Source organism: Dama dama, chromosome 33, assembly GCF_033118175.1.
Source record: "Dama dama isolate Ldn47 chromosome 33, ASM3311817v1, whole genome shotgun sequence".
NCBI classification, from domain to species: Eukaryota; Metazoa; Chordata; class Mammalia; order Artiodactyla; family Cervidae; genus Dama; species Dama dama.
In genome coordinates, this window is record NC_083713.1 from 7,146,347 (window position 1) to 7,173,339 (window position 26,993).

The following is a 26,993-nucleotide window of genomic DNA, read 5'->3' on the forward strand; positions in this document are numbered from 1 at the left end:
GCACACGGCGGGCAGGCGGGCGGGCGGCCGCGGTGCTGCCCCCACGCGCCCTTCGGTGGAACTACAAGCCCGGGAGAGAGGGGCGCCGTAGATTGATCTCCTGGTTCTCAGACTCTGAGGACGCACGGCAGCGAGGGAGGGAAAGCTTGCGTTTGAATTCCTAAGGCTATTTTAGGCTCAAAGGAAATTACATTTTATTCCTAAAGGCTGAATCGTCTCACTTCTTGCACTTCCCCAAAGCAGACGTACAGTGACTTGTTTTTATTTGATCATCACATCCTACCATTAGCCATGTTCTTTCCCCTTTCTTCCACTTTAAGCCAGAAATCATACATTAAAGACTTTATGAAGTGAATATTCAGAGGACAAAGAAAGTCACGGACAGGAGGGCGGCGACTGCTTTTCCCTGAACTCTGAAAATACTCAAGGCTGGGCGCTGCCTCCAGCAAACTATCAGCCCTCCTTATACTCATACCAGATCTTAGAACGATGGGGTGTCTTGGCTACCAAACTGATCAAGGTGGAGACAAAAGAAGCAGGGTGAGGAGGCTCCACTGAGCGCCAGGCGCCTGGTGATGCCGTGCCCTCGCAAGAAACGCACACTGGCCTTTGGCGTGCCAGTTTCTGCCAGTTTGTCAGGGGATGACAGTGAAGGTTGATGAGGCTGGGGAGAGGGAAAGTCTGGATTCCATCCCTTCCCTAAGGTCCACTGAGTCACTGAAGCAACTTGACTTCACTCGTGGCTCCTCTGACTCAACTCTGAGATGGAGAAACTCACCTACAGCCATGGGATCTCATAATGTGTGTGCAGCACTTAAAGGGGATAACTAAGTAAAAGCAGGGAGTTTCTTCCCCGCTAAGAGAATTTCTATAAGGAAAGTGCTTCTAAGCTAAATATGGGGTTCCCTATGACCATTCCGGCAGAAACAAAGCTGGATTAAACAGATTCCCTGTTGTTTAATCACTAAGTCATGTCTGACTCTTTGTAACTCCATGCGCTGTAGCCCGCCAGGCTCCTCTGTCCATGGGATTTCCCAGGCAAGAATACTGGAGTGGGTTGCCATTTCCTTCTCTAGAGGATCTTCCTGACCCAGGGATCAAACTCATGTGTCCTGCTTGGCAGGCAGACTCTTTACCACTGAGCCACCAGGGAGACCCCCAGCTTCCCTGGGGGAGCTGCTAATCCGTGGTCAGGCAGCTCTGGGCACGGCGACCACCCACTGGGGACCCTGTACTGGGACTCTGTACCCTCTCTGAGCCTCACTTTCTCCATTGGAACAATCAGATTGTCACAAGATGAGGCCACAAGCCAAGCACAGATGGTTTGGGTGGCCTCTCGGTAACAGTCCAGGTTTCTTGTGAACATTCTGGACCACGTTCCCATGTGGCATCAGAGATCATCACGAGGAGCTGAGGAGTGGTCCTTCCGGACCTCTCTCTGCGCGCCACTCCAGCCTTGGCCCCTGACCTCAGGAGCTGAGTGGAGTGCAGGGGTGAGTAAGGGCCAGACAGGCCAGGATCAGAATCCCAGCACTGCTGACTTCACAAGAAAGGAGCTCAGCCAGGCCTGGGGGACATCTGGGGTCTCCACAGGAGACCTAGACACCCAGGGCTGAGGGGGCGGGGTGCCTGAGGGGGAGGCTTTTGCTCAGGTTTTGTTCACCCTGCTCTCATAGATCAGGAAGAGAGACCACCGGCCACCCACGTGAACTTGGCCAACATCTTCGCCTCTCGGACCTCAGTTTTCTCTTCTGTAAAATGCGTGTCATGGTCTTCTCTGCAGACTTGCTGATGGGATCAGAAATGACACATCTACAGTGACGGGTAGCTGGTAGTTCTGGATAAAGAGCAGCCTTAATCACTATTCACCGCATGATAGAGTGTTGGCATCTGGGGAAGGACACTGTTGGGCTGACCCAGGGCAGCTCTGCCCTCCAGCTCTGGACTGCCGCCTCCAGGGTTGTGCAGGAAGACTCCTTGGGCCTCAGGCCAAAATGGGGTCACATGACTGCAGACAGGCAGGTGGCTCCAGGTTCACCACTGTGCCAGCCTCCACTCCTGGCAAGAATGAATCCTCACTGGAGAAGTCTGACCAGTCCACCCACAGGGCTCCGGGACCAGATAGTTTTAAAGCAGCCACTGAGGGGGCAGGGATTTTGAGGCCCTAGGTCACTCTGGGGACTGGCCACCCCACCACACTCCCAGTGGGCCCTAGGTCACCCTGTATTATATTCAGGGTGCTGCATCAGAGTAGATGTGCCTTCAGCACTTCTGAAAATAGCATGCTCCCCTCTTAGTCGGATTTTGGGGTGCCGGTGGTTGGTTTTCCAGTTCTCTGGGTTTGCTTCCAGAAAGGATTTCTGGTGTGATTTTATATTTTAATATTTCCAACAGTTTCGTTGAAATATGACTGACACAATAAACCCTCACAAACCCTCTTCAGGACCCACATCACAGAAACTAGGGAAGGCCCTGGCAGAGGTTAATGCGGACATTTGAACCCAGGCCTGACAGCAGGAATCACTCTGAGACCACTGGACCTGAGTCCAGACACTAGCACCCGCCCTCAGCGAGGCAAGGGCAGAGATTCTCAGCAGGTCATTTCACAACCTGGCCCACTTCCTGTTCCATGGAGACGCCAGAGCGTCTGAGACCAGTCAGGACCAGGCTGTGTGGTTCCGGGGCAAGCCCAGGGTGTGTGGCTCGGGGTCCAAGCTGGAAGGCGTGGGGGCAGGCTGGGCTAACTGGGAGACAGGCCCGCGGCGGCGGTGGCGCACCACCACGAACAGGAAAGGCCCAGGGCCGCCAGACCCTCTGACCCATGGACCAAAGCCAGAAGTTGAAATGTTTTTGTGGACGCTCACAATTTTAAATATTGGCTCAACTTTTTATAACTTCCTCATTGAGATTATAATTAAACTAGGAGGAAAAAATGCACGTTGGCTAAAGAACGAAAGATTGCATAAGGCTGGCCCGAAGTCTTCCGCGGACACTTCAGCATCTCTCCGCGAGGGGCTCCGGGTCAAGGTCCCAAAGCCAGGGTGCTGGGGATAGAGGAGGAAGGTCGACTGCCGTCGTGAACCCCAGGCTCCCCGCCCCCCACCTTCCCTTTTTCCTTTGCGACCCGCGCCCCGCCCCACCGCCCCCAGATCCCACCAAGTCCATCCAGCCCTCGACCCCTCGCGTCTGGAACTTCAGAGCGCCCGGCTTGCAAAGTCAAGGCGTTTCCTCCCGTGAAGCGAGAAGGGGGACCCAGTCCCCAAAGGAACCCGTCGCCGCGAGCCCCAGTCCCCCCACCCCACCCCCCCACCCCAGAAGGGCCATCTGCGCCCCGCTACACGTTTCTCCAGTCACTCGCCACGCCTCTGCGGTGCGGACATCGACCCGTTCCCAGTCCTCGCTACCCGCCTAGGAGGGGCCTCGATAAGGCCAGAGACCCGCGTCCGAGCTCCGAGTCCGACCCTTGCAGCCCCGGGTCTCTGGGGGCGGGGCCGAGGATCAACTCGGGCGGCGACGGCAAGAGGCGCGGCGGGGGCGGGCCGGGGGCGGGCCTGGGCGGGGCGGCGGCGGACTGCGGAGACGCGGCGGCGCGCGGGGCGGCGCAGAGCGTTCTGGCCGAGGCGCGGAGCGGAGGCGAGGGGCTGGCGTGGGGCGGGCGTGGGGCCGCAGGGGGCGCGAGCCGGGGCAGGGCCGGAGCGGAGCCGGAGCCCAGCCGGAGTCGGGCCGGAGGGCGGGGGCCGGACGGAGAGCAGCCATGGCGCCGCCAAGGGCCGGGGCGCGCGCCGCTGCGGGCGGCCTGGGCGCCGAGTAGCCGGGCCGGGCCGGAGCGCGGGCGGCGGCGGCGGCGGCGGCGGCAGAGCAGCTGCGCCCGCGCCCCCCGCCCTCCAGGCCCCGCGCCCCGCGCCCGGGCCGCTGGCGATGGTGACACATGCGGCGGCGGCGCGCCGGCGGCAGGACCATGGTTGAGCGCGCCAGCAAGTTCGTGCTGGTGGTGGCGGGCTCGGCGTGCTTCATGTTCATCCTCTACCAGTACGCGAGCCCGGGCTTGAGCCTGGGCGCGCCCGGCGGCCGCGCGCCGCCAGACGACCTGGATCTCTTCCCCACGCCCGACCCGCACTACGAGAAGAAGTACTACTTCCCGGTGCGCGAGCTGGAGCGCTCGCTGCACTTCGACATGAAGGGCGACGACGTGATCGTCTTCCTGCACATCCAGAAAACGGGCGGCACCACCTTTGGCCGCCACCTCGTGCAGAACGTGCGCCTGGAGGTGCCCTGCGACTGCCGGCCAGGCCAGAAGAAGTGCACCTGCTACCGGCCCAACCGCCGCGAGACCTGGCTGTTCTCCCGTTTCTCCACGGGCTGGAGCTGTGGGCTGCACGCCGACTGGACCGAGCTCACTAACTGCGTGCCCGGCGTGCTGGACCGCCGCGACCCTGCCACGCTGCGCACGCCCAGGTGAGCGCCCACCGAAGGGCCGGGGCGGCGGGGAGCCGGCTCGCGGCCGCTCCCCCGAGCCAGGCCCCCGCCGGGCGGTCCTGGGCCCGCCCTTCGCTCCCTGCCCTCCACTCCTGCCCTCGCGGGGCTGCCACTCGCTGCAGCCTTCTGGACCGCCTGCTTACCGCAGGGCGCCCGAGTCCGCAGTCCGTCTGCCGCGGCCCGCTGTGGTCCCCGCGCTCGAATGCCCCCTCTCACCTCGTGCTGGGCACCTCTTTACTTTTCCCGACCAGCCGCCGGGCCGCGCGGCGTCTGGGCTTCCCGGGGTCACCGCCCCCTGCCCACGGGCTGTCTCCTGTCACGCCTCAGCTCTGCGTCCAGGCTGGCCTGTGTCGTCGGGCGGGATAGCAGGTTTCTGTGCGCGTGTAGCCCACCTGGCTTCCCCGCACGGCTCTCGCGCCGAAATCGCAAGTGAGAGGAGTAAGAAGGGGGCTGGCTCTGCCGTGCCCAAGTGTGCAGGTAGAACAAAGGCCCGAGTGTCACCTGGGGCTGGAGGCGGGGAGGAAGCAGTGCTTCCCGCCCCGCCCCTGCGAGTTGGGCCCTGACTAGGGGCCAGCTCGCTCTGAAAGAGGAGCAGAAGCAGGCCAAGGGCAGGCTGGGGAGCTGAGCTGGCTGGAGGCACCTGGGCGCCCAGACACCTTCCCTGAGCGACTGGGGACACAGGGCTGTCCTGTAGCGGGGACAGCTTTCAGGGGAAGGACATTTTAGCCAGAAACACCCTCCCTCCCCATGGTGCAGGGTTTCCAAGTGTTAAAGTTGGGTCTCTTTTTCTCCGGTTTGTGTTCATGCCTTGTGGGGCCTTCTCACAGACGTTTAGACTGGGAAGGGCCAGGCGGGAGGTCTTCTTGCCTGCCTTTTGTTTATGTGCCTTAAGATTGTGTTCATGGGAAGGCTGGGCTTCGGGAGCTGTGTGACCTGAGTAGGTGTTTATCAGCATTCCTGGGTTGAAGGTGCAAGGTCTTGGGTGTGTTTGGAAGGTGAAGGTTTGGTATCTGGCCAGCTCTGGATTCCCTGCTCGACTCTTCGTCCTTCTCCTGTAGTGTTTCCTAGACTGTCAGAGTTGGGGGGAAGGGAAGGGGTCTTCCCACTTTCCCTTGGCTGTCCCCACACCAACAGCAGCTCCCAGCTTGAGAAGTGTCCTGCTGGGTCATTTAAGGCTACGTCAATTAAGTGGTCAGCCTGTCTGGGGTCCTTAAAGCACTGATGCCTGCCCAGCACTTGGTCTGATCTGTAAAGGTGCACTTCCTGGCCTTATACCACCTCCTTGCCCCCCTCTGCTTCCCAGGGTCCAGCCATTCTGTGCTAGATTGAGGTGAGCACAGGGCTTGCTCACCTGCCCATCCATCGTTCTGGTCACCAGGACCATCGGCCCCCAGAACTGGACACTGAGCAGCCCAAATAGGCCTGGGTAGGCACCTCTCACCCTGGAGAAGGGAATGGCTACTCACTCCAGTATTTTTGCCTGGACAATTCCACGGACAGAAGAGCCTGGTGGGCTATATTCCGTGAGGTCACAGAGTCGGACATGACTGAGCAATTAACACACACACACAGAGGCACCTCTCTGCCTGTAGCAGTGAGGGTGGGAGTCAGAAGGGTCCCATCTGCCAGAAGGAATTAGCTAGGGAGAGCCCTGGAGGGGAGAGTGTGCTGGCCTCCCTTTGGGCCCTGTCGAGAGGCTTGAGTCAAGCTTGCGCTGCAGACGTATCCCTCAGCCCTAATTTGCCACCAGGACGCTTTCCTATAGCCCCGTCTTCTGAGGCTAATGTTCTCTTTGGGTCTTCAGGGGTGAAACGCCCCAGGTCTCTCTTCTCCAGAGCCTGTCCACCAGAGCAACAGGCCCAGCCACCCCACAGACAGGAGTGGGGGAAGTGGAGAAGCCAACTAGAGTCTCCAGGTGCTGCAGGAGGGACGGATGCCCGGCGCCCCCTCCTCCAGGTGGACGTGAGGAGCAGGAACGGAAGACTCCGTGCACGGTTGGCCTGCTGCCCGCCACACTGGGAAGTTGCTGAGCTCAGCAGCTTCCGGCCTCCGTGGAGGAGGGCTTTCCAGGGTCTGTGCGCCCGCCCTCTGCTGTCTGCTCTAGGAGTGAGCCGTGCCTCCAGGCCAGTGATGGAGCCTTGCCGGCGTTCTTTGTCACTCTCTCCCACCTCTCCCTTCAGTTCTGGTCCAGACGCTAGGTAGATGGCTTTCTTAAGAAGCTTCCTGGAGCAGCCAGGGAGATCTCTGCTTTGTGTGTTTACAAGCCAGCTCCCCCAGTCTGGGGCTGGGCCAGAGTGCTCGGGGGTCAGGGTGCGGCTCCCTCATCTGCCCAGGGACCCAGCACCCAGAAGGGCGGTGGCAGTGCCCAGCCTTCAAGGGGTGCCTTGGTGTTGAGTGGTGCCTGGTTTCAGGAGGCTCAGCTGCCACCCTCACCTCTTTCCTGCCCTCCCAACAGCCCTGTGCTTGGAATGACCACATGACTGGTGGCTGAGGAGTGACAGGGCACTTTAGGGTCTGGCCCTGGGCAAGAGCCCTTTTTCCTCCTCTAGTCCCTAGAGCCAAGCACTTCGCACTGGGCCCGGTGTGGGGGTTAGGGGCTGGGTGGAGGGTGGCCAGAGGTCTCATTGCTGTGAGGTGTGCTTCTAGAAGCTCTCCCCAAGCCTCTCCCAGTTCCTGGTGCCGGGGTCTGCAGTGCTTTGGGACCTGTGGTGCAGGGAAGTGAGGGTTTTCACGGCTCCCACGCCTCATTGCCTGGGTGCCTCTGAGCCGGACATGCGTCGAGGTGTCAAATGGAGATGGATGGGATTCCAGCACTTCGCTGGAGTATGGTTTGGCACGTCCAGCATCTGTGAGTGCTTCCTGACTTGGCAGAGAGGGACAGGTGTGGGTACAAAGCATTGGCAGCTCCCTCTTTGGTGTTGTGTCCATGGTGGGAGCTGCCACGCCTGCTGGCATCTGCCAGGAGTGTTTGTAAGGCCCCTAGGGAGGACTGGCCTCAGAGAGGTGTGGCTGTCCATGGCAGCAGGCTGGTGGCTAAGCGCTGCCAAGGCCCACTTTGGTTAGAGCATCTCAGCACCCCTGGCTCCCATGTCACCTTGTAGGGTCAGGACGGTGCTCCTAAGGGCCAGAATGACCCCAGTTCCTCTTCCAGAGGAGATGGAAGAGGAGCCACAGTCAGGATCCTGCCTGAGTAGCCCTGGACATGTCCCTAAAATTGGGTAGGTTTCATTTGGAGCCACAGAGGGCATTTGGGACCCAAGTGTGGCTTCTGGGCCACCTTCACAGGGTCCTTTCTGCAGTAGGACGCGCCCCCCCCCCCCCCCGCCCCGCCCCGGGAGCCCCTGGTTGAGCTCCCCCCACCCTCAGTGCTCCCGAGCAGTGCTGTGCTTCCGGGCAGGAAGGAGGCGTCTAAGCGTCAGTGCCGCAACCTCACTGTGCCACTCACACTGCCTCCACTGTCCCGGAGTCCTCTCTGGGTTCAGAGATCTGCTGGTGCCGGCAGCTGAATCTGCTGCCCTCTGCCCAGCACACCCTCCTCCCTGCCACTGTTCTGCTGGCTCCGCCTCCCCCTCCAGCCTCAGTTCTGCTGCCCCTTCCTCCAAGAAGCCTTCCCTGGCTGCGCCGTTGTTGCCTTAGGTGCCCTTGGCCACTCTCCATCTGCCATCCTGGCGTGTCCATGGCATTTTGACACCGGCCAGAGGCCAGATCGGTGCTGCCCAATCTGACAAGAAGAAAGTTCACCGCCTGGTCCTGCAGCCTCTCCGGGAGCTGTACTCAGCCTGCCCTTCCCCCATGTGCCCTCTGGTGAGGCAGGTTCAAGGAGTCAGCCTTGAGTGCACTGCTATTCCCGGAGAACCTCTGGCCCCAAACAGGCTAGCTGGGGGCATTTCTGTGGCACCTGACAGTCCGCAGCTTGCCTTCGCAATCATAGTCTTAGTGCACTCAAACAACAAAGTCTGCATCTGCCTGCAGGGGGGCAGGTGTCACCCAGAGCATGTGGCAGGGACTGGTGAGCAGGGCCTGGCCCCCCGAGGGGATCACCCAGACTGGTCTTGGGTTGAGACAAAAGGAATCTAAGGTCAAGAAACTCAGAGCTAGATTTTCCTCGGGGGAAAAAAAAGAAACCTCTTCTTTTTAAGCAAATGTGTAAGACAAACTTTTAAATGACTTTCTGGCAATCATTTTAAATAGTGCCCGGCTTGCGAAGTCATCAGGCTCTACAACTCCTATTGTCACAGAAGCACCATAGAGCATGTAGGACCAGGGTTTTCTATTCTCCCAGCTACTTCCCTTACAAAATCCTGAGCGGTGCAGAGTGGGCTGGGCACAGGGTGGGGGGCTTATTTGCCCCCTGGTCAGAGAACCGTCCCAGTGGGCACAGCCCTGGGGCCCCGGGACTGGTGAAGCCCCTGGTCTTTGTGGAGTCAGGGTTTCTTTCTCGGTGGCAGGACTGAGAAGTTTGCTGTTGCCCTTGGAGAGTGGCAGGCCATCAGTTGGAGCCTGGTCTCATCATCCTTAGTTTCCCTGTTGGCTCAGACAGTAAAAATTCTGCCTGCAATGCAGGAGACCCTATGTCAGGAAGATCCCCTGGATGAGGAAATGGCAACCCACTCTAGTATTCTTGCCTGGAAAATCCCACATTCTCTCATTTTTTGTTCTTTTTATAAAGTAATGATTATGGTAGACAATCAAGAGGAAGGTATAAAAAGGAAAATGACTATTATCTATGCATGTGTGTGTGCTGTCATGTCCGACTCTTTGCGACCCCATGGACTATAGCCTGCCAGGCTCCTCTGCCCATGTAATATTCCAGGCAAGAATACTGGAGTGGGTTGCCGTTCACTTCTCCAGGGGATCTTTCCAACCCAGGGATTATAGCTGCAGTCTCCTGCTTGTCAGGCTGATTCTGTACCCCCTGAGCCACCTGGGAAGCCCATTCTCTATGCATACCTATTGTTTTTATTATAATTAAAACCATAGTGTGAATTGTCTGTAGACATTATTCCGTGTCGTTAAAAACTTAGTGATTTATTGGCTGCAGCTGACTCACCTCTGGGTGCACCATGCTTGCTTCTCTGGGGCTGAGTGCGCAGATTTCCCATTTCTGGCTCCCGTAAGTCATGCTGCGGTGGACACACCTGTCCATAAAATAAAATATCTTGCATAGCCCTGATTTCCTTTGGAATTTCCTAGGAGTGGAATTTCTGAGTTGAATGGCACAAATGTTTAAATGGTCTCAATGTATATGTTAAATAACTTCTCAGAAAGTCTATACCTTGTAGCCACGAATGGTATTTGAGTGCCCGTCTCATTGGTATTAAATATGTTCTGGGTTTAAAGAGTTGACTTTCTTAAATGACTATACCTGGTTTTTATTGAGAAGTCCTGCCTGACAAGTGTACCCTTGAGGGCGGTGCATCACTTTGGAGGTGGAGGCTGTGGACAGGGTGTGCCTAGCCACCCGAAATGCCTGTCCATACAGTCGCAGATGTCTGCATTTCACCCCTGTCCAGAGCAACGTTGCAGCTCTCTGCCACGTAGGGCTGAAGGGGAGGGTGATGGGCCGTGAGGGCCCAAGTCTGGGAAGCCAGGGTCAGCAGATGGATGGGTATAGACGAGACATTGGCTCTTGTCCCCTGAGTGTTCAGTGGGTACTTGGAACGGGGGAGCTGGGTCATCTTGTTTAGCTCCCCCAGCTCCCACAAAGCAAGTGCATAACAGTTGTCCCCATACTCCCCACAAGAAAGTCAAGACCCAGAAGAGTTAGGGAGCTGGCGTCCCAATGTCTGTCTGTTCTGAGACCTGTGTGCCCTGCACACCCCCCTCCCATGGTGCCCCCACCCGGAAAGACTGACTACAGTGAGAACCCCTGCCCGCTATCGCACATCCCACCCAGGCAGAAGGCGTGGGCTCCCCAGACCCTGGGCGGACACGGGCAGTTTACTGTGCAGATCTGGGCCGTCGGTTTATCGGAGGACATCTGGCAGCCTTGACTTGTGTGGTAGCAAGGCGGGAATCAGGCCACATCCTCCTGTCTCTGGCGGGCAGCGCAGGGGCATCTGCTGGGGGCATCAGTGCTGCTGGCAGCTGAGACCAGGAACAGCACAGGGGCTCCCAGCCCAGTGAAGCCAGTGTTCCACCCCCTCTCCTGGGCGACCAGGTCCTCCTCGGGTGGTCCTGGGCCCGCAGCTGCCAGCCCCACCCCAGCCCAGCTGGAAGGGCCATGGGATTCAGGCCAGGACCTGATTCAGCTGGCCTGTGGGGTGGACAGGACGGGAAGGGGCTGTGGGCCCTCCTGAGCATGTGGTCTCCCTGGAGGGGATTTACAGCACAGAGACTCACCTCGTGGCCGCCCACTCTTCTCTCTGGGGGCCTGTCCTTTGGCCTCACTGGCCAGCGCTCACAGGCAGAAGGCACATTTGCAGGGTTTCCGCGTCTCAAGACTCTTACTCCTGACTCTTCCAGAGCTCAGTCTGCTCTTTCTCTTGTTGTTACGTTTTTGCTGTCAGTTTGATTTGTCTTATTTTTCAGTGGGGGGGGGGGGGGGGGGGGCGGTTGGGGGAGTGGTATTTGGACCTTTTTTCTGCATAACATAAAAAAATTTCTCCTGATCACAAAAATAGGAATGTGAGTGGTGGCAGCAGGTAGTGTGACCTGCAGTATCTGAGGGGTTTAGAGGAGGCACCTCTGCACGGGGCTTTGCAGAAGCGTCACTAGGAGTACCGACCAAAGCAGTGCTCTTGAACCAAGGTTACTCGTATTGTCTGAGACCTGCAGGCAGTCACAGGAGCAGATGGTAACAAAAGAGGGCGCTGGGGACAGGGAGGCGGTGTGCGTGGAGAAGGGCCCTGTCACGTCTGGCTGTGGGATATGCGGCCTGAACTCTTCCTCCCTGGTAAAGTGTCCCCTTCCTGGTGTGGCATTTTCCCGAGTCCCCAGCTTACAGGGCCTGTTATTTTGGAAAAGTGTTATGTGAACATACACACACCACTGCTCCCGGACTGCCCCTCCCCACCCACCCAGGTGGGTACCACTGGAGAATGTCAGGGTCAGGAGGTGGGCCCAGGGAGGAGGCATTCAGCCCCTGGGGAGCACACATGTCCTGTCCCAGCCTCAGTGTGGACCCGGGGCCTGTTTTCCTTGATGGGGATGCAGAAACTATCTCGGGCAGCCCTGCGCTCCCACCACCATCAACAGCCCCCAGCCAGGCTCCCAGCTGGCTCTGGGTGCGGGGAGGTTTGCTGAGGCCGTGCAGCTCCCCAGCTGGCCAGTGGCCTTTCCTGCAATGCTGCCCTTGTGCATCTCTCTCGAGGCTCCCCCAGGACAGCTGGACCATTTGGAGGCCCTGTCCCTACCCCAGCCATTGGCCTGTTCAGTCACTGTTCAGTCAGCTGTTCAGCCAGCTACCCAGGGTCCGGAGCCTCGGCTCACCAGGGCTGCCTGCAGGGACTGACACACCCCGAGATCTGCAAGGCCGCCCTCTGTGTGCCCCGGGGCTCAGGCTCCACGGCCTGAGGTACGTGGGGACTCAGCCCTCAGGTTCCTTTCAGGAAGCCCAGCCCATAGCTCCGGGCCCCAACAGCCCAGACTGGGACCCAGAGGAGGAGAGAGGAGCCCCAGGATCCTCTCTAACCTTGTTCCTGGAGCTGGTGGGTCTCGTGGGCACAGAGAAACAACCGTCTGAGAGCCAGCTTCCCCATCTCTAAGATGGGGATGGGGAGCTTATCATTTGAGTCTGTAGAGGAGCCAGTAGCCAGTGGCCCATGAGCCCTGGGCCTTCCAGCCTCAGTTGTGTGTGTCCTGTTGAAGCCACGGCCACTGGTACCCCCACAGATTTCTTCAGTCCAGGGATGCATGCAAACCTCAGTGCCCAGGAGCAAGGTCCAGGCCCTCAGTTGTGCAAGGGGCTGTGGAAGGGAGATGGGCCTGGGGCCCCGTGGGAGCATCCGGCTGTGTGTGAGTCCCCTCTGAGCAGCGCAGTAGCCTCTTTTATGTGGGGAACTTTAAAAGGCCCCAGAGGCGGGGGATCAGAGCAAATCAGTAATTGTCTGGAAATGTGTTAATTCTAACTAAAAAAATAAAAACTCTGGAGTTAACAGTTTATAAAGCTGTAGAGTTGAAGCGGGTCAGTGGTGTGGGAGACGCACACTGCCCATTGGTCACAGGCAGGAGCTGGGCCCCCGGCCTCTCTGCTGGCCAGGCCCCTGCACAGAAGTCTGTGCTGGCCCCAGCACACCAGGTGGACACGACCTGAGTCAGACCAGTCTGGGCTCCAGATCTGGCCCTGCTCCGCACCTAGATCCTCATGCTGCTCTGAGCATCATTTTCTTGACCCGCCTAGTGGAGCCGTGGAGGACTCAGTGGAGTGTGCTGTTCCCCAGCAGGCTATCAGCTCCATCAGCTTATCTCTGCCCTCCGGGAGAAAGAAGGACAGAGGTCATCCCTGGGCCGCCCACCAGTGGGGGAGCAGGAGCAGCCAGTGGCCAGGCCCTGCCTCCAGCAGGGAACTCCAGCTCCATGCCAGGGGTGGTGGCAGAGCAAGCCTGGGGTCAGGCTTGGAGCCACAGCAGCTAGGGTGAGTGCCTGGTTCTGCCACCTGCCAGCTCTGTGGCTTCTCTGCCTTGATTTTCCCATCTGTAACATGGGTCTGCCGACAGTACCTGCCTCATAGGTAAGAACTTGGAACTGTGCCTATTGCTGGGGACTCGGTTATTTTTTACAAGAGGCTACAGCATATCCCTTCTCTCTGGGGACAGGAAAGAGCCCTTCAGAAGCAGTCAGGAACTTGGCTCCTGTCCCCACTCTGAGTTGGTCAACTTAGGGGCCAGCTGCTAAAGTCTGGGCAGTTATCTGGGCTGTCCACAGGCACCAGTGGGCTTCTAACAGGATGACCTGGGGTGTGCTGTGTCTGCCATAGGGGTTTCCTGCCTACCCAGGCTGTGGCGTTGGGGACCTCCCTGCATGTGACCGCTTAACAAAAGGGTTTGTTCGCTCCCTGGATCGCTGGAAAGCCTCTGCCTGCCTGTAGTCACGGCTGTGGGGACAGTGCAGGTTAGGCCTGGGGTCTGGGTGGGCAGCAGCTTTCCGGCCTGCCCCCGCTAAAAGCCTAGAGACCCAGCCGGGAAGAGCTCAGTGGAGAGGGCAGGGAGGGGCTGAAAGGCCAGGTGGGTCCCCCGGTCTTGCCCCGCAGGAAGCCAGGGGTGCAGGGGTCCGCCCCCCTCTCTGGCCCCGGCCTGCGGACATCACCAGTGGTGGAGCGGCAGGCTCGTGTGTCCCGGGGTGACCCCCGCGAGCCGTGCCCCCGCCTCTGCCCTCCGCCACACTGCTGTCGGCTTCGTGTCCCACCTGTGCCCTCCCGTACATGCGCGCTCACTGTGGACACGGTCGTGTGGAGATCACCCTCACCACTGCCGTTACACACTGTCTAGACCTGTGTCAGACTGCGCTCGACGGTCTCCTCACTCCCGTCGCTTGGCCTGGTGCATGAGGCTTATCTGTGTGGCTCCGTGACCTGCGTTTTTAGCTCACATGTCCTTTTCCTTCTGCTTTGTCCCAAGATCAGATGGGAGGCATGTTTCGCAGGCCAGGTGACAGTGACCGGACTTCCCACCCTCCGTGTCCCCAGGAGTGAAGCCAGGGAAGGCAGGCTACCCGCGGCTCTGCTGGACATGGCCAGCGCCCTCCAGACGGGCTCCGCTGACACACCACCCCACTTCCTACCCCAGCCGTGCCTGAGGACCCCACCACTTGGCTTGTGAGGTGTTGCCATTTCTGCCAAACCAGTGAGATGGTCCTCTGTGGTCTTAGCACACATTTCTTTTCCCATGACAGGCAAGATGGGCATCCTCTCATGTGGTTACTGGCCGCGGAGGTTCCCTCCAGCTGCTCACCTACTCACATCTTTGGGCTCTATCTCCCTGAGAGGTGGCTTGTCCCTTTGTGTGTCCTGGTATGAAGTTCTGTGCGTGCTATGCTTGGCGGGCAGCTCCCCCTGACCATTCTGCCACTGCCTGTGGGTCTGGGCATTTGGTTTACTGGTGCCTGGACCTGGTGGGGCCCAGTGGACCAGACGTGTCCTTGTCCTTGTGCCGATGGCCCCACGTACACCTGCCGGAATGGGAGGGGCATGTACCTGCTGACCTGGGAACTCCTCTGGGACCCCTTTGTGGTAGGGACCCAGCCAGAGGCTCGGAAGGGTGAGTGAGTAGACAGGCTGACCAGTCATCCCCCCTGCAGCGGGGAGGCCCCGGGACCCTCATCTGAGTCCGTCCTCAGCAGCACCCAGAGCAGCAGCTGCACAAGCCCAGAAAGCCGAACAGGCGGTCTTCCTGCCGTATCTCACCCCCATCACCTCTGCTTTGTGAGGTCCCAGTGAGAACAGGCTAGAAGAAGGATCCTGCAGCCAAAACCAGAGCCTGGAGCCCAGTGCTCTGAAGCCATGGCACCTCCCTTCCCCTCCTGATGGAAATATGGGCAGGGCTTTCCCAGAGGACTGACCTCAGCAGCCCCCAGCCTACTATACCTCCAGCCAGGTGCCTGGTCCCCCCATCTGCAGCAGCCACACCCCAGGACTTAACCCCTACATGACCCTTCTCTAGAACAGCTTCCCACATCCTCCTGGAAAGGCACTTGGGGCAGGGCAGCCTTGGCATGCAACCCCTAACTTGGCCCCCGCCTGGGCCACCTCCCACATCGTTCATGTAAGAGTTAGCTCCAGGGCTCACAGCAGGCATTTGTGGCCCATGGGCAGTGGGCGAGCATCTCCCCTCGGAGTTACGAGCTTGAAAGGCTCACATGTAAATATTTACCTCCCTGGAGCATCGGTGTCCTTGGAAAACGAGGACCTGTACCCACGGAGGTTTTGTGTTTGCGTCACTGCTACAGGAGGTGGGTTCAGCTGTCTCACTGTCTCAAAGCAGTGAGAGTCTCCTCCAAGTCCTGGGTGAAGTAGGATCCTCGGGGATCCTACTCACAGGAGGAAGTCCTCCAGCCAGACCGTGGTCGGGGAGGCAGGGGCTGGGGAAAGCCCCGATTCCTGTGCGCCCTGCTTATATGGGGTGCTGTGCCCGTTCTGGGAGCGGGGTGAGCAGGTGTCCTCGCCCAGGGATGCAGTCTGGGGACAGACAGTGGCTGTGTCAGCAGTCAGCCTGGGTGCCAGGCCTGCCTCACTCCCACCTTACCATTAGGCCCTCACCTTGCAGATGAGGAAACCAAGGTACCAAGAGCCTAAAGGGCTCGTCACCCATGGTCACACATCACAGGGCTGGGACTCACACTTGGCCTGTGGCCCTTAACGTCTCCCCAGTGGCAGGGAGAGGGGAGGGTCCCCCAGAGGGGAGAGCCAGGCATACAGGGCTCAGACTCACCACACTGCCTGCCTGTCATGGAGGGAGATGTAGCTGCTTTGAGGGTGAGCTTTCCCTGCAGCCCAAGATGGTACAGGGTCCTGAGGGGAGACCTCTGGTGACTTCTGACCCCCCTCCTCTGGCCCAGCTGGGTGAGTAGCCGCCCTCCGGAAGCAGCTGAGCCATGAGGTCTGATGCGTTGCTCCCCAAAGGAGAGAATGGAGGCAGGTGGAACGCATGGGCTCCAGGGGTTGGAGGTTTCTGATGTCACCTGTGAGGGGGGGCCCTGCCAGGCAAATACATAGTGTGGGAGCACAGTTCTCGCCTGCCTGGGGCACCACAGCCTCACCTGTCCAGCCTCCCAGCCTGGCCATTCTGGAGTCCTCTTCCCCCAGTCGCTATAGCCCCCCAGCCTCTGTCCCGAAGGAGAGGCTGCAGCTCGGGCACAGCCCCCCGCCCCCCATTCCCTTAGCGAGCAGGTCGGCAGGCAGGCAGGTCCGGGCAGCGTGCTCCCCTCAGACAAGCCCAGACAGAAGGCTGCTTGTTGGCCCCCGGTCTGAACCCTGCAGAAGTTCAAGGCCTACCACGTCCTGCTTTCAGACCATCCCTCAGTCAGGAAGCCCAGGCCTGAAAGGAGAGGTCTGTCCTTTGCTTTCCTGGAAGCCTGGCTGGCAGAGTGCCCAGCGGAAAATACCGTTTCTATCAAGTCAAATGCGGTCACATTTCAGACAAGTGGGTCAGAGACAGGCAACGGGATGGTGGGGGGTGGGAGGGCTTCCCCAGAGCAGAAGTGGACCCACAACCCCAATCACTGGATCTAAAGGGGGCCCAGTGGGCATCAGACAGGACTTGCCACAGGGCACAGGCTGCTCGCTATGTGGCAGGGCCGGGGCGGTCTGTCAGCCCCTGTCGCCCTCCCTCAGCCCTGCTGTCTTTGGCCACCTGGCCCTCTGCTGGCCAGGCCAGAGGCAATCTGAGGGGGTACCAAGCATGGAGGGACAGTCCCAGAGCTGCCGAGCGGGGCGGGGGCCCTGACTGAGCGCAGCCCCCACCATGGGCCAGAGGTGGGGTGGCAGGCAGGGGTGGGCCTCCTGCAGAGGTACCGCACACGAGCCGAGCATGCCCAGAGGAGCTGCCGTTCAGAGGGTCAGCGTGTTAGCACACCCTCAGGGTGACGGCCTGCGCTGTGTGTGGCAGTCGGCCCCCGCCCCCCACCACAGTCCACCCCAGCTCTGGCCCCTGACCCCAGAGTCAGCTGGCACGGGAGTCTGAGATCTGTGGGCCCGCCGCTGTCTCCTCGACCACCTGGCGCTCTGTGCATGGACCTCTTTGAGTCCTTAAATTCATTTAGCAAGTTTTGACTGAGTGGTTATTCAGTGCAGTCTCCAGAAGGGTGCTGCCGGTGTGGAATCCTGGCCCCCAGCTGTCCCTGCCAGGGCTGCCCAGCTGTGTCTGACGGGCAGCCAGAAGTCGGGGCCCCCAGGCTTCACGGCATCCAGCACCACCGTCGGATGGTGCTTGAAGCCCCCCTCAGTTCCCAGGCAGCACGAGGGCCTTGGCCCCTCAGGTGGGGACTCCGCTGCCTGCTTTCTCCACGTGACGCCCAGTCAGGGTCCCTGCACACACACACCCTCCGCCCCCAGTGGCTCTGCTGGACTCTGGGCACTTGGCCGTGGCCTGCAGGGACCCATGGGCACGGCACTGCCCCAGGTGTACTGTGAGATGCCTCCGCCGTCCTGTTACCAGTGGGGAAGCGGAGGCACAGAACAGTCAGGGAGCTGCCAAGGGTCCCCAGGCTCAGACCCGAGTGTCCAGGTAGGTGTGGATCCCGTCTTTCTCATCCGCACCCGTGGCTGCAGCCCCTTAGCCGTTGTCACTCAGCAGGGGCCGTGTTCAGATGGCCTGCCGGGCCTGCCCAGGCAGCAGCGACCGAGGGAGAGGCCATCACGGAGGCAGCCGGTGTCTTGGTGGGGTCTGAGGTTGCCTGGGGCCAGTCCACTCTGCCCCATGTACAGCAAAAGGGAAGCTCAGGGTTGTGGAAAATTTTGTGCTGGACCTGAAAACTAGTTTTTTTAATATTTACTTTCCGTTTTTCTCCCTAAAACAGCAATATGCATCATAGCTCAGGAATTGCCTGGGAGTCGTGTGGCCCGGACAGGGCCTCCCCCTCTCACTCTGCCTCTCTGGGGAGGCCTCTGCCCTGTGGTCACACTGTGTACGGCCAGGGGCCAGGCAGGAGTCTTTTCTGACTGCCTGGGAATCAACTTTATCCAGGGGAAGGATGGTGGGCACATGGACCGGCTGGCACTCTGCCCCGACTCCGCCCTCAGGCCCAGCTGCGACCTCAGTGGGTCTGGCGGGGGAGACGCAGGGCAGCCGAATCCCAAGGGCACACAGCACCACAGTTTCCGCAGGGTGGGCAGGCTGTGGTTGGCAGGGCCACAGTCTTGGACCTGCACACTAGTGTTCCTGAGGTCAGAACCAGCACCTGACCTCCATCCTGTGCACACACCCAGCAGCTCCTGGGCTGATGCCTGCTGGGTCAGCACCCGGCTCCCAGCCCCACGCCTGCCCTGCACACTTCCAGGGTAAGTGCCGACGGGCGCAGCTGTGGGGAGCATGGCATGGCCCCTGCTCTAGCTTGGAGGCCCCTTTTGTGATGTCTGCGCCACCTCTCGGAGCAGCTGAATTCCTCAAGGACATGCACCCCACCCCACCCCAGGAGAGGGCAGGGTGAGGGGCTGGGAGCCTCCAGGACTGACCAGAGGCTGTGCAGGGCACCCAGACACTCAGGTGGTCACACAGCCGCACGCGCGCCTGGTCGCAGCTTGTGCTGCAGGGCCAGTGGTGACTCAGAAACACCCTGGAACAAGGATTCCTCTTTCCTTCCAAGTGGCTGACACTTTGAGACATTTCCTCCCATTTGATTCCTTCCCGCTAGCCGTGTTTAAGAGCTGAATGGTTTTTCCACTCTGTGGCTGGGCCACCCCTTCATCCCTGCCCCCTCAGAACAGGCCAGGACATTAAGGAAATAGTGTGTTCATGGAAAATTTGCTCTTGCTGTAAAAGTAGGGCCAAGCCCTCAGCCCCCTGCCCCCAGAGACCTGGGCCTGGACTCTGCAGGAGGCCATCTAGGGGTGAACAGCCAAACTCCTCAACAGCTGGGTCTTGGGGCTCCCTGCGTCTCTCCTGTCTCACAGGAGTAGGGCCCCCGGCTGATGACATCTGTCCTGGTTTCAGGCAGGTGTGACTGGGATGAGGGGCCTGTGAATTAGCTGTGAGAACTCAGGGTCACAATTTGCTCGAAGGGGCCCTGGAGTCCACTTGCCAGGCAGAGCTGGGCAGCCTGCCTGGCTGGGGTCTGATGCCCCTCGCTGCCCTGGCCTGGGCCATGGAATGGAAATGTGGTGGTTGGGTGTGGAGGGCATGAAGAGGCCAGCAGGACCCCTGGCCCCAAGGTGGGGGTGTGCAGCCCCCTGTAGCAGCCCCCTAGCCTCTGCCTGGCGGATGGGCAGCGTTTGCAGGGCCGGAGGTTGGGAAGAGGCCATGAGCTTCTCTCCACCAGAGCCCCTCCCTGTTGGCCTCTGTCCCACTATCATCGGGGTCCTTCAAGATAGGCCCAAGCCACTGGAACTCTTCTGTGGGTCCCGGCTCCTGGCCCTGAGCATAGAGCAGGTCGTGACCTTCAGAGGCACCCCAGCTCAAGCCCTCTGTGTTCCTCACCCGTTTCACTCTCCAGTAAGTGTGATGCCTCTGTGCCTCAGTTTCTCCATCTGTCCACTGGGGCCAGGGCTGCTCTTCGATATCCCTGAGGGCGAGAAGCGTGGCCTGCTGGGGTGCCTGACACCCAGGGAGGGTCCCCAAGGAGAGCGCATTGCCCGCCATCCCTTCTGTCCACTCCTGCGTCACAGGTTTGAGACCAGGGAACCCTGAAAGGGCTCCCCGTTGTCTCCTTGCCTCCCTGGGCTGAGCTTGAGGTCTGTGCCACGTTGGCTTTGAGAGTGCTGGGCCGCCCGCGGGGCAGAGGCCTGGAGCCCTGGGTAGTTTGTTTGCCAGGAGTGTGGGACAGCAGAGCCCCGCCTCGCAGGCAGTCGGGGTTAGGGACTGCATCGTTGGCGTGGCGTGCCAGGAGTGGCTGTGTGCCCCTGTGCCCACCAGACGGGGCAGGTGCTTGCTGCCCCCTTGCTCTGTTCAAAGCACAGAAGCGGGATTCTCAGCAAGGTCATGCCCTCGGCTCATCTTGGTCCTGTCCGCCCCCTGCCAGGAGAGCTGAGGATGTGCCCCATCTGCCATGGTTGGGGGCAGGTTTAGACTGGGAGAGTTCCATTTGTCACCCCATCACTGAGGCTCTCAGGAGTGGCTGTACACAGAGAAGGGCTGCCTTGTTTCCTGAGAAGCCTGGTCCGGTTTTGCCTGAAACTTGCTCAGCCAGGACTGGCTGCAGACATTCCACTGGAGAAGAGGGGCTCTGTGTGTGTGTGTGTGTGTGTGTGTGTGTGTGTGTGTGTGTGTGTGTGTGTGTTACTGGAGAAGAGGGGTGTGTGTGTGTGTCCACTGGCTGCAGACATTCCACTGGAGAAGAGGTGTGTGTGTGGGGGGGTGTGTGTGTGTGGGTGGGTGTGTGTGTGGTGATAATACACATCAAATAAAATTTACCACTTACCATTTTAACAGTTGTTAAGTGTGTGACTCAGTGGCATTAAGCGCAGTCACACTTGTACAGCCATCATCGCCCCCATCCGCCTGCAGAACTTGCCTGTCTTCCCCCAACTGAAACTCTACCCACTAAGCAGACTCCCCGCTCCCGTCCCGCAGCCCGTTACTGCCCCCCTTCTACTCTCCGTTTCTGTGAATCTGACTCCTCAAGGGACTTCATGTAAGTGGAATCAGATGGCATCTGTCCTTTTCGACCGGCTTATTTCGCTGAAGATGATGTCCTGAAGGTCCGTCCATGTTGTGGCAGGTGACGGAATTTCTTTCCTTTTTCAGATTGAAGAGCACACCATTGCACGTGTGTGCCATGCTTTCCTTTCCCACTTACCATTTGATGGACAGTTGGGTTACTTCCACCTCTTGTTCCTGGGAGTGGGTACAGAAGTATCTGTCCACGTCTCTGCTTTCCATTGTTTTGGTGGAACTGCTGGGTCACAGGATAATTATATCTAATATTTTTAGGGAACCGCCATCCTGCCTCACTTTCCCATCAAGAATGCATCAAGAATATATAAAGACTCAGTTCCTCCGCATCCTTGCCAACATGTCTTCTGCTGCTGCTTGGCGGCCGACTGGTCGTGACCTAGGGCAGGAGGGTCTGGAATGTGGTGCAGAATGATGGCGCGGGAGTTGCTTAGGGTCTCAGGAGGAGTCTGGCAAAGCCAGGTTCACACTCCATGTGCCTGGAAGTTGGGGAAGGCTGCAGGCTGGGGGGACAATGCTGTGTGGAGTTGGGGGCAGGTGCAGAGGGGAGTGGGCAGCTCCCCCCACCCTGGTTCCAGAGCCGAGCTGACGACTGGCAGCTGCGCGGTGTGCTTGGCCCTGCAGTGACCTCAGTGTGGACCCACGACCGGGGCCAGGCCCACACCCTGGGAATCCCAGAGTGGCTGGTTCCGCCTCTGCCAGGCTCAGCACGGCCGTCTCGTCGTCTGAGGACGGCTGGAAGACTAAGCAGGGCCCGTCCTGGCCACAGAGCCCTGCAGTGAGTGGCAGGCAGACCCCTCCGCCCTTTCTCGCTATGGTGTCGGTTCCTCAGCCCCGCCTGCTCTGGGCAGCAGCCGGGTCTTTGCTCGGGCGGACGGCCTGCCCGCTCTCCCAGTGACCTGCGGGCGCGCATGTAGCCTTCTTGAGTCAGGCCACCCCAGTGTCCTCTCTCCCCGTCTGTCCCTGGGGTGCCATGCTGGCCAGGCTCGAGGGTGCTGGGAGCACGTGCCGAGCTCTCAGGGCCTTGGGGACCCTGGACTCACACGGCGTCCCTGCTCAGGGTGGGCTGTGGCTCAGGGGTCCGGGGCCATAGTGCTCCTGCCGCTCCTCCCCTGGGCACAGGGCTTTGAATGGCAGGCAGCACACTTGGGGGCACCTGGCGCCCCCTGCAGGCTTGTTGCCTTCACATTCCTGCTTTCCGATTCCCACCAGGACGCATGCCACAGCAGGACAGCGCGCTGGCCTTTGCCTCTGAGGCTGCTGCTCGGCAGCCGAGGCCCTGGGTGCACAGAGGCGGGATGGGCAGCGCCCTGGAGGCCGCGGCCCTTTGGCTAGCCATCCAGACACAGTTCGGGCCATGGTTTTCTCCTTCCTCGTGAGACGTTTCCAAAGCGTGCATCCCCACTTCTGCATCCTCCTGGGAGCTGGCACGCTTGCCAGGCAGTGAGGGTCCCTAATGGATCCCCAGCCCTCCCTCCAGAGCCCCCGTGGGGTTAACTGTGGTGTACAGAAGACAGGGGTGCCAGAGGCTGTGCAGAGGCCATGGTCCCGCCCTTCAGGACGCACTCAGACCCATCTTGCAGCACCGTCGCCTGGGTCCCATGGGTGCCGTCCACCCTGCTTCTCCACACAAGCTGCACACACCTTGACATGTGCTCTTGGCCAGCAAGGAGTCCACCCCCAGTGCATGGGGGCCCATGGCTTTGCTGCTGCTGATGCTCTTCAGCCTCCAGGGTCCTTCCTCTCTAGGAGTCGGAGAGCGTGGTTTCTGGGAAGTCCAGAAGCCACTCTCCTGACCTCCTGCTCTGTACACAGAAGCGACCTGATGGGTGAACGATGGTGGCCGAGCCCACCACCCCTCACTGCTTTTGTTCGGGGCCCCAGGGAGTGAGTGTCAGGCTCCCAGATCAGTTTCATTTCCAGCCTCGGGGCCTGAGTCACTCTCTGAGTCCTTGCTCTGCACCAGGCCGCATGCCGGCCCTGGGGACTAGGGCAGGTGGGCCAGGCTAGTGGGAGACAGGCCAGGAGAAGGAAAAAACCACAGCATGGTGGAGAGGTGGGCAAGGGCAGGGAGGGTCTGAGGGGGAAGGAGGGGAGAAGGAGGGTCCCTGGAACAAGACTGGGGAGCAGCACTTCTTGGTGTGGAGGTGCACGTGCAGTTGGGGGCTGGGTGCCTGATTCATTTGGGGTCCCTGCTGCACACAGAGGGCTTGCCTACTGGGGCAGAAGGACACAGCATGGAGGGTTACTGAGCAGGTGAGCACTTCAGCCAGGGCTCCTGAGACAGAAAGCTTCAGGCCATGCATGCACAGCTAAGAACCTGCAGCCACACAGAAGACCCCAGACTTGGGCCTGGATGTCCCCAGGGTCGTCTAGGGTCGTCTCCAGGGACCGTTTGTGGCAGGAGTGGGGTCAGAGTTGGAAAGGAGAGGCAGGTAGTGTCACAATGGTTGAAGAGCATGGGGCCAGAGAGGAAGGCAGCGATCCTTCACTCAGATCCCTAAGGGAGCCCCCTCCCCAGGGACCTGGCACAAAGGAGGCAGACATCAGCCACACTCATTGTGGCAGGTATGTGGGGTCTGCCCTTGATCTGTCAGCCCAGCTCTGAGGGTGACGATGGGCTGAGTGGCTCCCACGACACAGGGACCTCAGTCCTAAACAAGACCTGTGTCTCCAGAGAACCCGCAGGGCCCGAGTCCCTTGGAAGTGCTGGGAAGACCTGGACTGGGATGGCCCTAGGTCTACAGCAATGGGGGTGGCTCTCCATAGACCCGCCTGAAGCGCCCAGTGGGCCAGGCCCACAAGGAGCCCAACAGACAGGCCTTGGCCGTGGGCTTTGCCCGCCCTGAACATTGCGCAGACAGACGTGACCAGGTGGGAACGCTAGCCTGACCGTGAGTGTCTGGGGGAAGCAGATAAGGTGGCCTGCCCTCCAGGGGGCGGCTCAGCCTGTGCCGCAGCCCCTTGGACTTGTCTAGAGAGGCCCTGAAGGGGTGGGCGCCCCACAGTCGGGGCCCCTCGGTGCCCTGATCTCAAGGCCTGAGCTGTGACCTCTCCCTCCTCACATCCCTCGTGCTAGCCACGCCCTGAGCCAGGAGGGGGCCCCCAGGTCCTGCCTGCTGCCACAGTGGGACGGTGGGCAGCCTGTCCGTGCTGGGACATGTCCGCTACCATGGGAGCAGAGCACCAGTGACCAGAGGTGCTGGCGGGGCCAGGCAGAGCCCTGACCACAGCCCCGCTGCCAGGCTGCCTGACTTGCACAGTATTTTTGGGGATCTGTGTCTCGGCATCGTCCCGCATTAGTCAAGCCGTCCTTTGCAGGTGGAGCCTGTCAGCTGACTGTACCCTGCCCACCGCTGTCCCCCACCCCACCCCACCCCCCCATGCCATGAGTCACACCCATAGCCCTGGGCGACCCCTGAATCCGGGGCCCGGCCCGCTTACTCAGAAGCTGCTCCTGTGCTGCGTGACAGCCTGGGCCTCTGCCCCACGCCCACAGCCCGGAGGGCCCCACGTGCTGCGACTGCCCATTCGTGTCGGCACAGCAAGGGGCTTCTGGGTAGCCTGGCAGTGCCCCCGCCAGGGAAAGGGTGCTGGATCAGATGCTGGCATCCGCCCTGTCCTCTCCCATCGTCAGACCTGGAGAGCCCTGCTGATGGGCGGTTTGGCCTGGCTTCTCCTGGGAAGCAAGCCCCTGAGCTTCTGGACACCGAACACTCTTTGCCCTTTAGTACAAGGCTCCAACCCTGGGTGCTTCTGTGTCCAGGCTCATGTGGGCCTGGGCCCACCGCTTGCTCATCAGCGCGTGGTGTGGGTGTCGCCGCCTCAATTGCTGGGCCTGAGTGTGTGGTTGTAGCTGAGCCAGAATCCCGCCGGGCTCAGCCTCTAGGGCAGGACAGGCGTGGGTGACTGGGGACCGCCCCTCTCAGGTCTCACCCCTTTCACCTGAGCTTGTCCTTGTGTTGGTGGAGGACCGGGGGCTGGCTCGGCCTGGCCCACTGGCCTCCGGCCCAGCTCTTCCTGTGCAGTCCTTTCCCCCAGCGCTGCCCGGTGCAGCCTCCCCTAGCTGGTTCCCTCCACCCCAGAGAGACAGGGCTCCTCCTCTGGGCATGCAGGGGCCTTCTCCTGGGCCAGAGCCTCTCCCTGTGGCCACCCTGGCATCAAGGAGCTTAGCGGGGGTTTGCCTGCCTGGGTTGAGGGGAGAGTGTGATCCAGGTGATCCTGGCCCATGATGGAGTTAGATGGAGGGAGGGGAGCCCTGAGAACCGTCTCCTAGGAGGCACGGTTCCGCTTGGGCAGGAGGGCGCCTGTGGGCCCCTCAGCCAAACCAGGTGGAGTGCGAGCAGGCCCCAGGGGCCAGAGCCTTCTGAGCTCAGGGCAGAGCAGTCGGGACTCATCCTCGCAGGGGCTATTCCCCTCCGGTCAGTCCATACTCCTCCTGTTTCCTGAGTACACATGGAGAAGGGGCCAGCTGATTGAGACAGTGAGGGCCAGTGCCAGGAAGCAGGAAATAGGCCGGGAGAGGCCTGGCCCCACATCCTGCTGCCACGTGGGCACTGTTGGACCACTTGCTCCAGACGACACAGCAGCCTCTGGAGACCCCAGGTCAGCAGCCAGGGGCTCTTCCTCGGGGCCGGAAGCCAGCCCACTGAGCTCACTCGGAAGCGGGCGTTCAGGCAGCTGACGCATCTGCTGAGCTCACCTGGGACCAGGGCCCTCCCTGCCCAAGGCCCAGGCCCCAGGAGGCTTGGCACAGGGAGCGTACGTAGCTTCCCAAGTCCCCAGAACCCTCAGGCCCCCAAGAGCAACCCAGACCTTACCTGTGGGTCACTCCAGGTCCCAGCAGAGAGCACTGAGTGTGCAAAGCAGCCCCCTCCCCGAGCCGGGTTCTGAGGGTGAAGCTTGCACACCGGTGCTCAGCAGAGACGTGGTAGACAGACAGACTCCTTCCTGTCGTTTCATCGTTAGACTGGAGAGATGCAGCTGGGAGAGCAGGAGCATCTTTGCCCCATTTTTTGTCGTAGAGAAAATACATCGGACTCTTTCCCCACTGGGACCATGTTTATTCTAGGTTCTTTTGGATACTTTTTCAAGTTATAGGAATTCTCTTCTAATCATGAATAATTATTTAACTTTACATAACATAATTTTACGTAACTTCTTACGTATCTGTTGATGTCTGTGATCTGTTGGTGTGAAAATCCATATGTGGATTTTCTCATGTTAAATCATCCTTGCATACCTGGGATTACCTGATTTAGTCATAGTGTCATATATTTTATATGCTCTGCTGGATTCGATTTGACAAGATTTTTGTTTGCAGTTTTTTTACATCTATATTGAGAATGAAGAGTTGCAGTATTCCTTTCTTCTCCTGTGTATGTGTGATTTTGGTATTGGGGTTATGTTGGCCTCATAGAATGAGTTGGGGGTGGAGGTGTGCGTTTCCTTGCTATTATCTGTAAGAGTTTGCATAAAGTTGGGTAATCTGCTTTTAAAATTTGGTAGAAAGTTTCTGTTTAGGAATTGTCCCTTCACTTTTTATTTTGAGAAATGTCAAACCTACAAAGTACTTAAAACAGTAGTAAAACCTTAAACCTTTCCCCTAGAAACACACTGCTATTAATGCCTGTCATTTTGGCACGTTGTGGATGTGTGTACCGTCCCTTGTTCTCTTGTGTGTGTGGCTGTGTATGCATGTACTTTGTGTGCATACATGTACTTGTGTGTGTGTGTATGCATGTACTTGTATGTCTGTGTATGCATGTACTTGTATGTCTGTGTATGCATGTACTTTGTGTGTATGCATGTACTTGTGTATGTGTGTATGCATGTACTTGTATGTCTGTGTATGCATGTACTTGTGTGTATCTACATGTACATGTGTGTCTACATGTATGTGTGTGTATACATTTTACTTCTGTGTGTGTCTGTGCTTGGTTTTGTTTTGTTGCACTTTGGGAGAACTGTGTGAAACTAGGCTACAGACATTCCTCAGTACACGAAAACCTGTAGGAAGATTTTTAACTCCTGCTTCGATTTTTTTTTTTTTTTTTAAGCTTATGGGGCTACTTGTGAGTTTTCTATTTCTGACTGACGGCTTCTCTCTCTCTCTCTCTCTCTCTCTCTCTCCTGCACATTCTCCTGGTGCCCCTACCCATGGATGGCAAGAGCAGGTGAGTTCATTCTGGCTGTTTCCTCTCTCGTGGCCCTCCTCTCCTGCCTTCTGGCCAGGCAGGGGTCCCTGGGATGGCG

General features: G+C 59.3%; 1 protein-coding gene across 1 annotated transcript in view; it reads left to right on the forward strand.

Annotated features, from left to right (window-relative positions):
• The first annotated feature begins 3,882 nt into the window (after window positions 1-3,882).
• Window positions 3,883-26,993, forward strand: part of HS6ST1 (heparan sulfate 6-O-sulfotransferase 1) — a 38,449-nt gene continuing 15,338 nt past the window's right edge. Inside the window, exon 1 of the mRNA XM_061135674.1 lies at window positions 3,883-4,455. Coding sequence (XP_060991657.1) covers window positions 3,929-4,455 — 527 coding nt within the window. The 5' untranslated portion in view covers window positions 3,883-3,928. The remainder of the gene's footprint in view (window positions 4,456-26,993) is intronic.